The sequence below is a fragment of the Diceros bicornis genome, chromosome 31 (assembly GCF_020826845.1).
Source record: "Diceros bicornis minor isolate mBicDic1 chromosome 31, mDicBic1.mat.cur, whole genome shotgun sequence".
Classification (NCBI taxonomy): Eukaryota; Metazoa; Chordata; class Mammalia; order Perissodactyla; family Rhinocerotidae; genus Diceros; species Diceros bicornis.
The window spans coordinates 21268391-21286335 of record NC_080770.1 but is presented as its reverse complement, the minus strand read 5'-3'; the positions used below and the strand labels follow the sequence as shown (position 1 = coordinate 21286335).

Sequence of the window (17945 nt, the reverse complement as noted above, 5' to 3'; positions counted from 1 at the left end):
GGCTCTGTAGTGAAACAGATTCCAGGAGACCCAAAAAACCTCTGTGGTCCACGAGTCAGAGTAGGAGCTTACGGAGGTCAGGTGGTCAACAGAGTTTTAGCTCAAGTCTATTCCACAGTGGGGGCAGTGGAGCCCAAACCCAACCAGTGAGTATTTCCCCAGCACCAGAAAGTAAAATTGGAGTGGACATACTCAGCAACTGGCAAAATCCCTACACTGGTTCTCTGACCCATGGAGTGTGGGCTATTATGGTGGGAAAGGCCAAGTTTGTAGGCAACATATTCCTCATTTGGGTGTTACTCTAGCCCATTTTTCCAAGTGACCTGAAAAGCTGCTAGTTGTGTGTAGGGCCCAGAAGAAGAGAAGATTCTACGACAGAACCAGGCTGCTGTAAAAGCTGGTCTGTCACTTGGGAAATATAATACAGCAGATCCAACGATACTTAAAGTGTTAGTGGCAGATAGGGATGCTGTTGAAGACTTTGGAAAGCCCATATAGGTGAATTGCAGCGAAAGCCCTTAAGATTTCAAAGGAAAGTTCTACCATCCTCTGCAGATAATTATTCTCCTTTTGAGAATCAGCTTTTGGTGTGCTACGGCACCTTAGTAGAGACTAAATGCTTAGCCTCGGGCTATCAAGTTACTAAGCATCCTGAGCTGCCTGTCATGAACTTGGTGTTATCTGACCCATGAAGTAATAATGGTGGGCACAGCAGCACTCCATCGTCAAATGGAGTGTGTGTACTTGATTGGGCTCAAGTAGTCTCTGAAGGAAAATTACATGAAATGGCCCAGGTGCCCAGGGAATCCACTCCTACTTCAGTGTCTTCCCTCTCCCAGACTGCATCTATGACCTCATAGGAAGCTCCTATGACAGAGGGAGAAAGGACTTGGGCCTGGCTTCCAGATAGTGCTGCAATGATATGCAGGCACCACCCAATAGTGGACAGCTGCTGCACTAGAGCCCCTTTCTGGAACATCCCTTAAGGATAGTGGTGAAGAGAAATTCTTCCAGTGGCTAGAACTTGAAGTAGTGTACCTGGTTGTGGACTTGGCTTGGAAGGAGAAATGGCCAGATGTATGATTATATACCAATTTATGGGCCATGTCCAAGTGTTTGGCTGAATGTTCAAAGACTGGAAAGAACATGATTTGAAGATTGGTGACAAGGAAATTTGGGAAAGGAGTATGTGGATATAACTCTCTGAATGGGCAAAAAAAAATGAAGACGATTGTGTCCCAGGTGAATGCTCACCAAAGGGTGACAAGCAGGGAATAATTATAATAAACGAGTGAGTAGGATGGCCCATTCTTGTATAACAATCAATCTTTTTCCCCAGCCACCTCTGTCATCAACCTATTGGTTCAAAAACAACGTAGCTATGGTGACAGGCATAGTGGATATGCATAGGCTCAACAAAACGGCCTTTCATTTACCAAGACAGATCTGACTATGACCACCATTGAGTGTCCAATCTTCCAGCAGCAGAGACCAACACTGGATCCACAATATGTCACCACACGAAGTGATCAGTCTGATCGCAGGTTGATTACATTGGACCACTTCCATCATGGAAGGGGCAGTATTTGTTCTCACTGGCATACATACATAATCTGGATATGAATTTGCCTTCACTGCATGCGATATTTTTGCCAATCATCCATGCACTATAGATTGCCTTATCTACCATCTTGGTATTACACACAGGATTGCTTCTGATCAAGGAACTCACTTCACAGTAAGAGAAATGCAGCAATGAGCCAATGCTCATGGAATTCACTGATGTTACCATGTTCCCCACCTTCCTGAAGCAGCTGGACTGATGGAATGTTGGAATGGCCTTTTAAAAAATCAGTTACAGTTCCAGCTAGGTAGCAATACCTTGAAGCATGGGGCAAAGGTCTTCCATTCTCTAGAAGACTGTATATGCTCTGAATCAGCATCCATTATATGGTGGTGTTTCTCCCATAGCCAGGATTCACAGTCTGTAATCAAAGGATAGAAATGGTCGTGGGACCACTTACTTTATCCTTTAGTGACCCATTAGCAAAATTTTTGCTTCCTTTTCCCATATTTTTATGATCTGCTGGCCTAGAAGTTTCAGTTCCAAAGGGAGAAATGTTTCACAATGATGATTCACTGCCACGCAACCATTTGGGGCTCCTCAAGCCTCTGAATCAGGAGACAAAGTAGAGAGTTACTGTCCCGACTAGGATGATGGACCCTGACTACCAATGGGAAATTGGGCTAATACTCCACAATGGAGATTGTAAAAAATACGTCTGGAATACAGAAAATCCTTTAAGGCATCTCTTAGTATTATCATGTCTGGTGATTAATATCAATGGAAAATTACAACAATCCAGTCCAGACAGAACCACTAATGGTCCAGAAACTTCAGGAATGAAGGTTTGTGTCACCTCAGTGTTAAACAATGACAACTAGCTGAGGTGCTCTCTGAAGGCACAGGGGATTCAGAATGTAGTTATAAATACCAACTACAAACATATGACTAGTTACAGAAATGAGGACTGTAATTGTCATGAGTATTTCCTCCTTATTTATAAATATATTTGTGTGTATACTTTATATATACATATATATTAAGCAAATATCTGTTTTCTTTCCTCTCTTATTACTTTATCATAAAATATAAGGCATGTTGACTTTAGATCGTAGTATTTAAATATTGTTAATTTTCCATCATAGTATTTAGTTACAGGATATCAAGTAGAAGAGTAAACATCACTCAACATCTTTACTTCAACTTCTGGGGAAAGACTTAGTGCATTTCCAGTTGTACTCAGGATAGTTCTGCCATGTTAGTTGGAATTATGTCCCTGTTATTGTTTTTAATTGCAGATTAAATATGGTTTAAGGAGAGGCATATAGTGCTAAATTGACAAGCAATTGACTTGTGATAGTTAATTTTATGTATTAATTTGACTAGGCCATGGATGCACAGATGTTTTCCTGACCATTATTTTGTATCATGTCTGTGGAATTTTTCTGGATGATATTAACATTTGAACTGGTAAGTGGAATAAATCAGATTGCCCTCACTATTGTAAGTGGGCCTCATCCAATTAGTTGAAGCCTAACAACAAGAAAAGACTGACGTTCCCTGAAAAGGAGAAAATTCTCTTGCCCGAGAGCCTTTGAACTGGAACATCAGCTCTTCCTGTCTGATGAAAAAGAACAAATTTGGAGATCTCACATTTCCTGATTTCAAAACTTACTGTAAGAATACAGCAATCAAAACAATGTGGTACTGGCATGAAAACAGGGATATAGACCAATGGAATAGAATAGAATCCAGAAATAAACTATCATGTATATGGTCACATGACTTTCTACAAAGAGGCCAAGACAGTTTAATGGAAGAAAGGACAGTTTTTTCAACAAACGATTGTGGGAAAACAAAATGTCCACATGCAAAAGGATGAATTTGGATACTCAGTTTTCGCCATATACCAAAAATAACTCAAAATGGATCAAATAACTAAATGAAACACCTAAAACAATAAAAATCTTAGAAGAAAACACAAAGGAAAAGATTCAGAATATTAGATTAGGCAATGATGTCTTGATTATGATGCCAGAAGCACAGGCAACAGAAGAAAAAAAATAGGTTTATTGGACTACATCAAAATTAAAAACTTTTATGTATCAAAGGACATAAAGTGAAAAGGCAACCCATGGAACGAGAGGAAACACTTGCAAAGAAATATCTGATAAGATGGTAATAACCAGAATATATAAAGAGCTGCTACAACTCAATAACAAATAACCTGATTAAAAAATGGGCAAAGGACCTGAATAGACATTTATATTCAATAGAAGATATAACAATGGCACATGACAAGATGCCCAGAATCACTAATCACACTTAAACACTGATCATCAAAATGCAAAATGGTGCAGCCACTATGAAAGACAGTATGGCATTCTTTAATAATTAAATACAGAAATATGAAATGATCCAGTATTTCCACTTCTGGTTATATACCCAAAAGAGTTTAAAGCAGGAAGTCATAGACATACTTGTACACTCATGCTAATAACAACACTATTCACATTAGCCAAAACATTTAAAAAATCCCATTGTCCATCAACACATGAATAAGCAATAAGTGATATATACATGCAATGGAATATTATTCAGTGTTAACATGAAGGAAATTCTTTCACATGCTACAACAGGGATGAACTTTGAGGACATTGCTTTAAGTGAAATAAACCATTCATTTTTAATTAACTTCATATTTTAAAGCAGGTTTATCTATGGTACATTTGTGACAGCTAATTGATCAATGTTAATACACTATTTTGAATTAAAACCCATACTTTTTTGAGGTTTCTGTTTTTACCTAAAGCATTTTCCTTCTCCAGTAATCCTATTCAGGATACTACATTGTATCTAATCATCATGTTTTCTCTGGCAGCTCCAGGCAGTGACAATTTATCTCATTATCCTTGTTTTTGATGACTTTGATAGTTTTGAGGAATAGTAGACAGACATTTTGCACAAAAGCCCTCAATTTGGGTTCTTCTGCTATTTTACTCATGATTAGACTGAGAATATGGATTTTTGATAGAAAGACCACAGAGGTAAAGTGCCATTTCAACACATCGTATCAGAAGGTACATACTATCAACATGACTTATTACATTTGATATTAACTTTGATCACGGAGCTAAGGTAATGTTTGTCACATTTCTCCTCTGTAAAGTTACTGTTTCTCCTGCACTCTACAATTTATTCTTTGTAATGAAGTCACTATGTACAGACCACACTTAAGAGGTAGATGTTATTCTATAACTCTTTGAAGGCAAAATATCTACATAATCATTTGGAATTATTTCTCATGGGAGGTTTGTCTATTCTTTCCTATATATTATTTATTTATTCAATTATTTACATCATTATGGACTCATGGATATTTATTTTATTCTTTGAGTTATATTTCAATTCTGTGTTATTTAATTTGATGCTCAGATTTTTTCCACCTGTGCCATTAGCGTTTCTTTCATTTTGTTCCTGTGTCCCTTTGTTACATCTTCATCACTACATGTGTGTGTGTTTGTGTGTGTGTGTATGTGTCTTTTAGAACTTACTTTACAGCACTACTAGATCCTCCAGCTCATCTTATACATTCCCTACGCCACACCTGTGTTGTTCAAGACTGAAGAATGAAATATATTTGTATTTGATGAAATTGTGCTTTTGTCTGGCATATGCATCATAAACACATTTTATCATTTTGGTACTTAACTTTTGCTATTGACTTTGCTATTACTTGAATATATGTGATAAGGTACATAAAACAATCTGTCCACTGTTTGGCAGAAGGCTAGATACAATAAATGTTAACAGTCATTTATTTCTCTCTTTTGTTACTTGAAAACAGGGTAAAGGACACTCAAGAATATATATCACAAGAATTCTGTTGAAAGTTTCAGCTATGACTTGGAGCTTCCTGAGCTCACTTTCTAAATCCCTGGTATTTAATAGTAAACATGAAATTTGAAATAATTTCTAATTTGTGGCAAATGTTTACCCTCCATTTTTTATTTATTTATGTCTCAATGTCTCCTTGTGCCTTAAGCAAACATATTGAAACACTCATAAAAATAATGAATAAAGCAAATAAATTAAATTTGGACACATAATATAATAAAAAAAAGTAAAAAATTTCATGATAGATGCTGAATTTAGACCTGTAAAAAACTAAGAAGATTTGAGAGGTACTGTAAAAAGAAATAAACTTAGTCACGGCAACAGATTAAAACAGGTCTTATGATGGACTGGGCCACTGGTTGAGTGCTCATTCATAAAAATTTATACTTATTGTTTCTCTCCATATGCTGATATACAGATAAAGAGATATATATAGATATGGATATACACAAATACACAACATTTGGAAATTAAAATTGTATCTACTAAATATCTAATGTGTTCAGAAATAAATTGTACTGGGAATTTTAAAAACTACCAGTAATTGAACTATAAGGAATATACTACCTGTCAAATCTTCTGGAAGAAAGCAATAGTAGTCCTTTTAAAGAAAATTATAACCTTAATATATACAGTAGAAATGAAGAAAAGCTGAAAGAGGTTCCATCTTTAGAAGAAAAGAGAGTAGAGAACTAAGAAGTAAAGACATAAGGAAAACTATAGTAGAAATTATGAAAAAAATACAAAAAATACACAAGAGCAACAAAGGCAAAAGTTGGGTAAAACTTTGATAAAAACATATTAAATAGATAAATTTTAAATATTTTGGGTCACAAAAAATAAAACAGAAACACAGACAATATTAATGAAGGGAGACATAACTACTGATAAATATAGAGATAAAGAGAAAACTATACAATATTATCAACAACTAAATGTCAATAATTTTGAAAATGTAGATAAAAAAGATGTTTCTAGAAAAAATGGTACCAAAACTGACACAAGAAGAATTACAAAACCTATCCAGTCTGTAACTGGTAAGAAACAGAATTAAACAAAATAATTCCATAAAAGAAGTACCAAGTCCAAATGAATTTATTAAATTTTACCATATTTTTCCAAAATAGGTAATCGTACTCTTATATAAAGTCTCCCATTGAAGAGTAATAAGTAAACCATCATTACTTCATTTTGCAAGACTATTGTTAAAAGGAAATATAATTAATCACTGACTCTTTTCTCTCTGAAATTGAGACTATAAAAAGCCTTAACATTATATTAGCAAATGTACTTTAACTTTGCATAAAAAAATCAATGTTCCATTACCAAATTAGTTTTATCTCAGATATTCTAGAATGGTTTATTATTAGAAACTTGATAAATATATCTACCAAATTAGAAATAAATAGTGAAAAGCAAATAATTATTTCAATATGTGCAGAAGTATGTGATAAATATAGATGTTTATCATGTTAAATGTTTATCAATATTAAAACTCTAAAATATGCAGGAACTTGCTTAACACTAAAAGAAGTATTTATTAAGAACCCTACTTAAAACATTATCCTCAAGAGATTAAATTAGACACATTCTCTTTAAAATCAGGAATGAGAAAATAATATTCGTTCCTATCACCACTTTCATTCAACATTGTAAAGCAAGTCTTACCCAGCACAATGAGACAAAAATCTGATACATAATAAATGGGAGAAGGAAATAGAGCTGTCATTATTCGCTGATGAAGTGACAATTCACTTAAAAAAATTGAAGATTTAAAGATATTATTAAAAATAGTAGAGCAGCATAGTGTCTGACCACAAGATTAAGATACAAAAGTCAACTATATGTTCATATACCATCAACAAACAATAAGAAATGTAACTAAAATAGACACAATTTTCACTAGTATTAGAGAATAAAATATCAAGTAACTAAGACTTTTTAATAATTTGTTGTGTAGTGTTCCATTGAGTGGCTATGCCACAATTCGCTTACTAATTTACCTACTAGTAGACTTTTGGATTATTTACAATTTTTGGCTATTACTGATAAAGTTATTATTAACATTCATGTACAAGTCTTTCTATATACATATGCTTTTATTATTCTTGGGTAAATGGCTAAAAATGGAATGTCTAGGTTATACGGTAGGTGTATGTTTAGTTATGTAAATTATTGCTAAACTTTTTCCAAAGTTACAAGACTATGGAACCTATCAAGAAGCTGCAACAACCAGGGGAATGCTTAATGAAGAAAGAGGCTGATAAATTTTGGAAAGAGAATATTGTGGCATTTTAATTTGCTCACCTACCATTTCCCATTTCCCAGTTCAGTGGCAGCCACAGAGATGGTGGAACACATTCCTCATGCAGCTTGCTCGTGCCAGACCTTCATCTCAAAGAGTTGTGATTGTGTGTTTTTAATTTTGTGGTGGCTCCCTGAAAAATTGTTTCAGGGGCTTGACTTTGCTTCATCTGCTTTGGAAACTTCTCAGGGCTGGAGTGCTCTCCAGAGAAATTTCTGTCAAAATAATCTAAAGGAAATATACTGGCCACAACTGTCTAATGCAAGGGATAAAATAAGGAAAGCAACAGCGAGATTAAAAAATCTGGAAAGAGAGAGGCTGGGGAAGGAGATATATAGGAAAGTAAGGACTTTGAAAATCTCTTGTGTATACAGGGACTCTAGAAAACCATGCGTCTGCTCAGGGCTGGGTACGTGCTCAGAAAAGTTCAAGAAAACACTAAATTTTTACCACCATTGAACTTTAGGCTCAGTGAAAGCAGAAAGTGAAGGTTAAGCCTAAGTTTCTTAGAAGAAAACCTAGGGGAAAATCTTCATGGCTTTATATTAGGCAATGGTTACTTAAATATAGCAGCAAAACATGAGTGACAACAACAACAAAAAAGATAAATTGGGGCTGGCCTGGTGCCATAGTGGCTAAGTTCACATGCTCCACTTCGTTAGCCCGGGGTTCATGGGTTTGGATCCTGGGCATGGACCTGCACACTGCTCATCAAGCTGTGCTGCAGCTGCATCCTTTATACAAAGTAGAGGAAGATTGGCACAGATGTTAGCTCAGGGACAATCATCCTCAAGCAAAAAGAGGAGGACTGGCAACTTACGTTAGCTCAGGGCCAGTCTTCCTCACACACACACACGCAAAAGAAAAATTGGACTCCATCAAAATTAGAAACTGCTGTGCATCAAAGGATACTATCAAGAAAATGGAAGTCAACCCAAGGAAAGGGAAAAAATATCTGCAAATCATATACCTGATAAGGGTCACATATTCAGAATATATAAAGAACAACTACAACTCAACAACAAAAACAAACAACACAATTAAAAAACATGTAAAGGATTTTAATAGACATTTCTCCAAATAAGATATATAGATGGCTCTCAAGCATATGAAAATATGCTTAACATCAGCAGTATGTAGGGAAATGCAAATCAAAATGAAAATAACATACCTCTTCACATCCACTGGAAGGTCTTTATAAGAAAAGAAAGAAAGAAATTAACAGAGGTTTGCAAGATGTGGAGTAACTGGAAAACTCATACATTGCCAATGGGAATGTAAAATGAGGTGAGTTTTGGGTAAGCAGTTGAGTTCCTCAAAAAGTTAAAGAATTACCATATGACCCAGCAATTCATCTCCTGGATATTTACCCAAAAGACACAAACAGATGTTCAAACAAACTTGTATACAAATGTTCCTAGAAGCACTATTCACAATAGCCCAAACAACACAAATTTCTGTTGTGATGAATGGGTAACCAAAATGCAGTATATCCATATAACAGAATGCTATTCCACCATAAAAAGAAATGAAGTACTGATACATGCTACAATAAGAATGAAACTTTAAAACAAGCTAAGTGAAAGAAGACTTAAAAGTCCATGCATTGTATGGTTCTATGTATATGAAATGCTCAGAATAAGCAAATCCATAGAAAGAGAAATCAGATTAGTATTTTCCTGGTGCTAGAGGGAGGGGAAAATGGTAAACGACTACTTAATTGTTGTGAAAATATCATGCATTAGATAGTTGCAATGATTTCACAATATGGTGAATGTACTAAATGCTAACGGATTGTACGTTACTAAATAGTTAAAATAATAAGTGTGTTATGCAAATTTACCTCAATTTTTAAAAAATCACAAAATTAATAATAAATTTTGAAATAAATGAAATTGAATTCATAACATGTCTGAATTTCTGGGAAGCAGTAAAAGCTTTAGAGGAAAATTTGGGGACATATATTCATATTCTAAGAAGAAATGATGTCTAAAATCAATGATAAATGTTTTGATCTCTAGAGCTAGAAAAATGAGATGAAATTTATCAGAAAGTAAGTAGAAGACAGGAAATCGTAAGGATAAGAAACAAATCAGTGAAATATAAAATGAAAAATACAGTGGAAAAATTAATGAAACAAAAAGCTGATTTTTTTAAAAGATCCATAAAATTGATAGAGCCGTGGCTAGAATAATGAGGAGGTGGAGAAGGAGGGAGGAAAAGAAAGAGGGGGGAGAGAGAGAAAAGAGACAAATTATGAGTATCAAGAAGGAAAGAACATAAACTTACATATTCTACATATTAGCAGGACAGTAAGAAATATTGTGAACAAATTAAAGCCAATAAATTTTGCAACTTACAAACCAATTTTTATAAAAATATTAAAAATTCTGACAGAAAAAGAAAAGAAAACCTGAATAATCTTATAACAGTTAAAGAAATTAAATTTATAGGTAAATCCTTCCAAAAATAAATCCAGGCCCAATGAATTTACTTTTGAATTCCACAAAATATTTTAAAAGTAAATAATACAAATGCTTTCTGAGGAAAGAGCCGAGAACAGTATACCATTCGTTACATGAAGCCAGCATTGCCTAAAGGCCAAGTCACATTACAAGGAAGAAAATGACAAATATCCCTTATGAACATAAAATACCAGTAAATGAAATCCGCCAATTTTTTTTTTTTTAAATAATAATTCACCATGACCTTTTGCATTTTATTCCAGGAATAAAAGTCTGGTTCAACATTCAAAAATCAATGTAATTCACTAAATTAACAGAATAAAGGAGAAGAATCACACAATCATTTCAAGAGATGCATAAAAATTTTAAAAAAATTAAGTTAGATATATGATATTTTAGATAAATCTTTAGCAAATGGAGAATATAAAGGAATTTGCTCAATCTGATAAAGAAAATCTGTATAAAACCTAAAACTACCATCATACATAATGGTAAATATTATCTCTCAATTATTAGAAACAAGACAAGGCTGGTCCACTCGCCATTTCTGTTCTGCATTGTACCCTAGATTGTAGACATTGCAATAAGCTAAGAAAAAGAAATAAGAAAAATACAGATTATAAAGGAAGAAGCAAAATTATAAGACTATATTTGTATGCAGATGGCATGATTATATAGGTAGAAAATGTTAAGTGCTCTACAAAAAAATCTAATAGAACTAATCAGTTAATTTAGCAAGGCCACAGGATACAATGTAGATACAAAAAATCAAATATATTTCTATAAGAGCCACAATTAGAAATTAAAAATAGAAACATAATGCTATTTAAAATACTATTGAAAAAATGAAATTTGAGGGATAAATTTTAAAAACATGTTCACAATCTATATATGAAAAAAGAAGATATTGCTGAGAGAAATTAAATCTATAAAGAAATGGACAGATATGACATTTCGATGGATTAAATCACTCAATATTTGTACCATTTCAAGTTTAGAATGTCAATTAAATTCCAATAAAAATCCCAACAGGATAGTTGGAGAAATTGACAACCTAATTCTAAAATTTGTATGAAAATTTAAAGGAACATGGAGAAGAAAATCATTCTCAAAAAAAAAAAAAAACAGTTTGAGTACTTCCTCTACCTAAATTTAACTCTTACTATAAACCTTCCATAATCAATGCTGTATGGCATTGACATAAAGATAAACATAAACATTGAAAAATAATAGAGCATCTAGAAAGACCTAACTATATGAATTTCTTACAAAAATGTCAAAGTAATTCAGTGGCTAAAAAATAGACTTTTCAACAAATTAGGCTCAATCAATTGAACATCCATGTGACAAAAAAAAAATGAACATCAACCACTATATCACATGATATACCAAAATTAAGTCAAAATGAGTCAGAGACCTAAAAACCTACATTTAAAGCTAAATCTATAAGAATTCTAGAAGAATCATTTTTTGACCTTGAGGTAGATCAGTGTTCATTTGATGTGACACATTAAGCATGAACAATAAGAAAAATAAACAATTGGACCTTTTCCAATTTTTAAAACTTCTGCTCCTCAGACATCACAATTTTTTTTTAAATGAAAAGACAATTTGTGGGTTATGAGAATATTTTAGATATAAAATTTTAAAGTATATAAAAATTATATATTTGTATACATAAAAATGTGTATTATATACACATTTATGTATAAAATTTCATAAAATATATTTTATATTTATATGTATTTATAAAACATATATATGACAAAAGACCTGCATCTATAATATTTAAAGAACACTTACAACTTAGTAATAAGAAACTCAGGACTATTTTTATATGTGCAAAGGAATTGAACGGGTTCACAAAAGAAGATATACAAATGGCCAATAATAACGTGAAAATTAAGAAATAAAACACAACATCACTAGTGACCACAGAAAGCAAATTAGAACTACCATAATTTATCACTACATACATCTTAGAACGACCAAAAAGAAAATAACTAACTATACCAAGTGACAAAGATGTGGAACAACTGAACACCCTTCTTGTGTTTTAGATTTCTCCCCTCATTTCGATGCTGCCTGGTATTCCACAATAACCATCACATGAGTCCCAGAGGTAACTAATCAGGAGCCTTTTAGAGTTTCTGTCTACTTCCATAACCCTCTGAGGAGTATCAAAAACAGCTTTTAGAGTCAAGTACTTTAAACTAGATGCCATTGATCTTATGCCTTCATTGCTCTAGCTCTCAAGCAATCAAGAGCAGGTTTCCAGAAAAGGTTTAATATTGATGAGAAGACAGATATTCAACCTCTGACATGAGTCACCAAGGAAACTACATCACAGGTCCCCACACTGGAATTATGCCACCTTGATATTCACATGGCATTCAGCTTTCTTAGAAACCCAGGTTCAGATAGAGAAAGGAGACTTTCACATGTTGAGTTTCTAAGGGCAGGGAATACAATTTCCCATTCATGAATGAGTGTTCCTCAAACATTTCTCTCCAGAATACCTGCTTCTAAGACAAAGCCTTTCCATCAAAGGAAATAATTAATTCCTGGGAGAAAAAGTAGCAGATACAAGAAAACGTCCGTGAATCTTTATGGAAACCTCTTTAAATATCCATGCAGTGCAGGGTGAAAGTGTCTTTTGTTGTTTACATCTCCAGAGTAAGATTCTTGATGGCTCGAATGACCCATTTGGACGTGTTACCTCCACACTTTCTGCTTCTTGCCAATGGACCAGAGCCATCTATAGAGGACCAATTCTCCATAATGTTTCAAATGAATCCACTCTAAATTCAGTCCCCAGTTTTGTGTGAAAATATTTTGAGGCTTTAATCTAGATAGAAAGATTTAGAATTATAAAAACATTTTTTAAACACCTGTTGATTTGTTATTTAATTATCTGAAAAGTCTCTTTCCAAGTGTGTCCTCTCTTTCATATTGAAAGAGGACTTAGTGCAAGAAGAGGTCAGTTTGAATATGGGACTATTTTGAACAACTCCAAATATCATTAGGATCATCTAACACTATAAGGTAAGTTTTTAAATAGTGCTGATAATAAGTAAGCACTTATTATCAATAAGCTTTAATAAGATATTAAAGATTGTTACTTTACATATATAGTGATTGTATGTTTCAACACTTTTCAAATATAGTAATAGAGTATTTCATCCTCAACGTTTTCCTCAAAAGATAGCTTGTAAATATCATTAACCTAATTTGACAGGTGGAAAATTTGAGGCTCATAGAAATTAAGCAGATGGTAGGACCGAGCTCTAACATGAGACACCATGCTTTTGCCATGAGACACCTCCCAATCAAGACTAATTATGAGAATGAAAATGAAATTTAAATACACTTCTCAAAAGATATTACATAAATAAGAATTTTGAATGGCATAAATCGTCAGCTTTTTAGTCTGAGCACGAACATGGATCACCCTTCGTGGGATCAACTGCTGTAGACAATATGAGTCTCTGTGGCTTCTTTAAAAGCAAAATTAGCGAGGATTCTTGCTGAGCGTATTGCATGGTTAAATATTTCTCTGTATTATTGCTCAAAATGTCAATTTTTTTTATCTCCTAGGTGCATACACAGTCACAAAAATTGATGAAAGTCTTATGTGTCTACAGCACTGAGGAGAATATGTTCACACATGTTTCCCTAATTAATTCTCATAAAAACTCATGAGTTGGACATTATTACTCTCGCTGTATAGATTAGGAAACAAACACGTAAGTTGTCAAAAAATGTACTCCAGATGAAAGAAGATGTAATTGGAAGAATTAGGATTCTGGTCTGTTCTTTCTGATTCTTAAACAGAAACACTTAACCATAGTGGTAGTCATTTTCAGCATTTTGCAGAAGAGTCTGGGGGCCCATATCTGCAGAGGGATTGGAGAAGGGTGAACTGTATTTGAGGGAGAAGTTGAGATAAAAATACTTTCAATGAATGCAGTACCACATTGTACTTGATACTTGGAAGACAAAACATCACTGTGTCTACGTGTGTGTGTGTGTGGTGTGTGTGTGTCTATGCGTGTGTTTATGCTGATAAAAATGCTTCATATATGCTTGCCTCTGTAGTGATATTAAAGTCATTATAATTACTAGAATGATATAAAAAGGAGATCAGTAGTTCAATATTATTAGTTATAACAATATAAGGCATGGATTTAGAATTTGAAGGGAAAATATGTTAAACTAATCCTGGCCCTGCCCTTTATGAACTGCTTGATCATGTGCAGGATCCTTAACTTCTCTGTGCTTCTATTTCCTGGGGTGTAAAATAAGCATAAAAATGATAATGGTAATCATCTCGCAGGTTTGCAGCGGGGATTAAATCAGCAAATGTCTTTGAAAACACTGAGTGTTCAGGTTTATTATCACTCTAACTATTATAATTAATCTCAACATGTCTCTGGGACTACTTTCTCATCTGTAAAATCGAGGAAATAAATACCAACCACACAGGTTGTTGTCAGTATTAAATCATGTGTGCGAAGCACTGCTACTGTGTCATGTACATAGCAGTCAATCATTAAAAAGCGTGTATTTTTAGCTATTATAAAGTGATTAGATTTGCTCAACAAGCATATGGGTTCTCTTATAGTAGCTCCTGTAGACTTTGCGTTCCCATCAGCAATGTGATGTTCCTGCTCATGTCAACTATTATAAATATCTCCTACCTGCTTTCATCCCCTCCTGAACCTCAGCCCACTTCATCCAAGCACACAGAGATCTTTACCAGAGCAATATCCGTGATCCCCCTCCTCAAATCCCTCCTTGTCCTTCCTTCACATTCTCAGTTACCTTCCGTGCCTCCCTATTTCCTGAGGATAAAGGGAAATCCCCTCAGCTCTGCAGTCATATCATTTACATCCATGTTTCACCTCTCTTTTCTTGCTTTGCTGCCACTCTGTGTGGGATCCACTACTCCACACTAGATTCTTAGTCATCTAGATGATTAAGTACATGCAAATTATGTCCGTGTGTTTAAAAAAGATCCTCATGTCCATACACTTAACAGAATCTTCACCTGGGAGACAAGTTGAGTAACAGTCAAGAACTCAGAAACTTTTCTTTTATCTCAAAAAAAACACATAAAAATTTACAACTCAATAGAATTCACACATTTAATATTTATTAGAAAGGATAAGTTTAATGAATTTAAGGTTACATTAATAAAAAGTCATTTTTTTCAGGTAACATAATTAACACGATATGAAATAAATGCAGAATATGAACAACGTGACAGAGTTTGTTCTACTGGGGCTCACAGAGAATCCAAAGATGCAGAAAATCATATTTGCTGTGTTTCTTGTCATCTACATCATTTCTATGGTAGGAAATGTGCTCATCGTGGTCACCATCACCGCCAGCCCATTATCAGGGTCCCCCATGTACTTTTTCCTCTCCTATCTCTCATTTATTGATACCTGCTATTCTTCTGTCAGTACCCCCAAACTGATCGTGGATTCACTCTGTGAAAAGAAGACCATCCTATTTCATGGATGTATGACACAAATCTTTGGAGAACATTTCTTTGGAGGTGCTGAGATCATCCTGCTCACTGTGATGGCCTATGACCGCTATGTGGCCATCTGCAAGCCCTTGCACTACACAGCCATCATGAACTGGAGGATGTGTGGCCTGCTAATGAGAGTGGTGTGGGTGGGAGCCTTTGTTCACTCAAACATACAGATGCTCTTCAACTTTCAATTACCCTTCTGTGGTCCCAATGTCATAGATCACTTTATGTGTGATCTGAATCCTTTGCTCAATCTTGCCTGCACTGATACCCACACTCTAGGGCTCATTTTCGCTGCCAACAGTGGATTAATCTGTGTGTTAAACTTCTTACTCTTGATGGTCTCCTATGTGGTTATCCTGCACTCCCTAAGGACCTACAGCTTGGAAGCAAGGCACAAAGCACTCTCCACCTGTGTCTCCCACATCACCGTGGTCATTTTATTCTTTGTGCCCTGCATATTTATATACATGAGACCTGCAGCTAATTTATCGATTGACAAAGCAGTTGCTGTATTCTATACTATGATAACCCCCATGTAAATGCCTTAATCTATACCTTGAGAAATGGCCAGATGAAAAATGCCATTAGGAAATTGTGTAGTCGGGAAGCTGTTTCAGATGAGAAATAAATGTGTTTGGAGACCGACATTGATTCAACTGAGTCAGTGGTCAAAAGGTCATTTTGGATGATCTCAGCAAGCAACACTTATAGGATAAAGAAGATAGTTAACTGCTATGAATCACAGATTCTGCATTGAGGGGAGCAGAAATGGTTCAAGAAAAGAGAGAAAACCAACCCAGGGTAACTGTTGGCATGCTTGGAAAAGTCTAACAAATTGGGACTTCAGTTTTACTAGCTTCGTCCACACATATTGATCCACAGGCTTTCCTTCTAATGAAAAAATAAGAAATAAGAAAATATTTTGGTACTAAACAGTAATCTATAACAACCCATAGAGGTAGGCACTGTTACTATCCCCACCTTATAAGTGAGGAAACTGACTGATAGGGGAAGGCATCAAAAGAGACGTATGGAAAAACCAGTAGCCAGATCTAACTGATTTCTCAGACCATGCCCTTAACTGCAGATACACTGCCAGGTAATGTGGATAGAAAGGTAAGATAATTAAACTAGCTACTACTTATTGTGCCACAGACTGTGATGGGCACACTGTATATATTAGTTCATTATATATAACTAAAAGATAATAATTTTTCATTAATAATTCTGCTCATTTTTATACATCATAGTTGATAGTAATATGTTTCATATACCATTATGTTACATAACTACTGTAGGGCTATAAAAGCAATGGGCCATTTAGTCTCTGAGTAGTAAGTAACAAAGATTACACCATGTTTCCAGATTTCCTTGTAGGCTTCAGAATCATTTTGTTTGTTCATGTCGCCATTATTAGGATGCTAACCCATCCGAGTGATGAACAAATAAAAGAACATTTTACTTTCAGATGGGAATTTCTATTTATTGAACAGTCATCCTCTATAAGGTACTTGCCTAATTACCAAAAATAGTTTTTACAAGGCAGCTTAATGTCTGGTGCACTCACAGTAGTTAGTAAATGAATAAAGATATAACAAAAGATGAATAAAGTCAATAAAATGTAGAGCTGAATAGTACCGGAGACTAGGGAATTTTTCTTTCTACCTGTACCTGTTTTAGACTCTGATAATTCTTTATAGATCCTTGGGAAACAATGATTTGTTTTTATTCTTGCTTCAACTGAAGAATGAGAAAACAACTGAAATTGATATTGTCATCTAATGAACAAATAATTTACCTTGATATTCTCCTTGCTCTCAGCAAGATTTCATCAGCTTATGAATGTGGATTGTTTGTGTTATATTTCTCTGTTCATCAGTTTAATTTTGGTAATATTTCATTATGAAAAGGTGTTTTTAAAAAAATGTAGCTACACCTGCACACAAAGGAATTTCAAGATAAGTGTATTCCATTCATTCCTTCCGTCCTTCATCCATTAATCAACATTTTTGAGCCCTAGGAATATATCAGGTACATTGCTTCAGTGATGAATAAAGAGACACCAGGTCATGCTTTTGCAGAGCTTGAGATCCACTGAGAGACTCCCAGAAAAGAGCAGAAAATTACAACACAGTGTTATAAGCAATAAGATAGTGGAAGCAAGGGTGG

At 34.5% G+C, this 17945-nt stretch overlaps 1 protein-coding gene across 1 annotated transcript; it reads left to right on the top strand.

Annotated features, from left to right (window-relative positions):
• The first annotated feature begins 15475 nt into the window (after positions 1-15475).
• Positions 15476-16315, top strand: LOC131395792 (olfactory receptor 4C46-like). Its single transcript, XM_058527613.1, has one exon. It carries the CDS (start codon positions 15476-15478, stop codon positions 16313-16315), a length of 840 nt encoding a protein of 279 aa, XP_058383596.1.
• The last annotated feature ends 1630 nt before the right edge of the window (positions 16316-17945 follow it).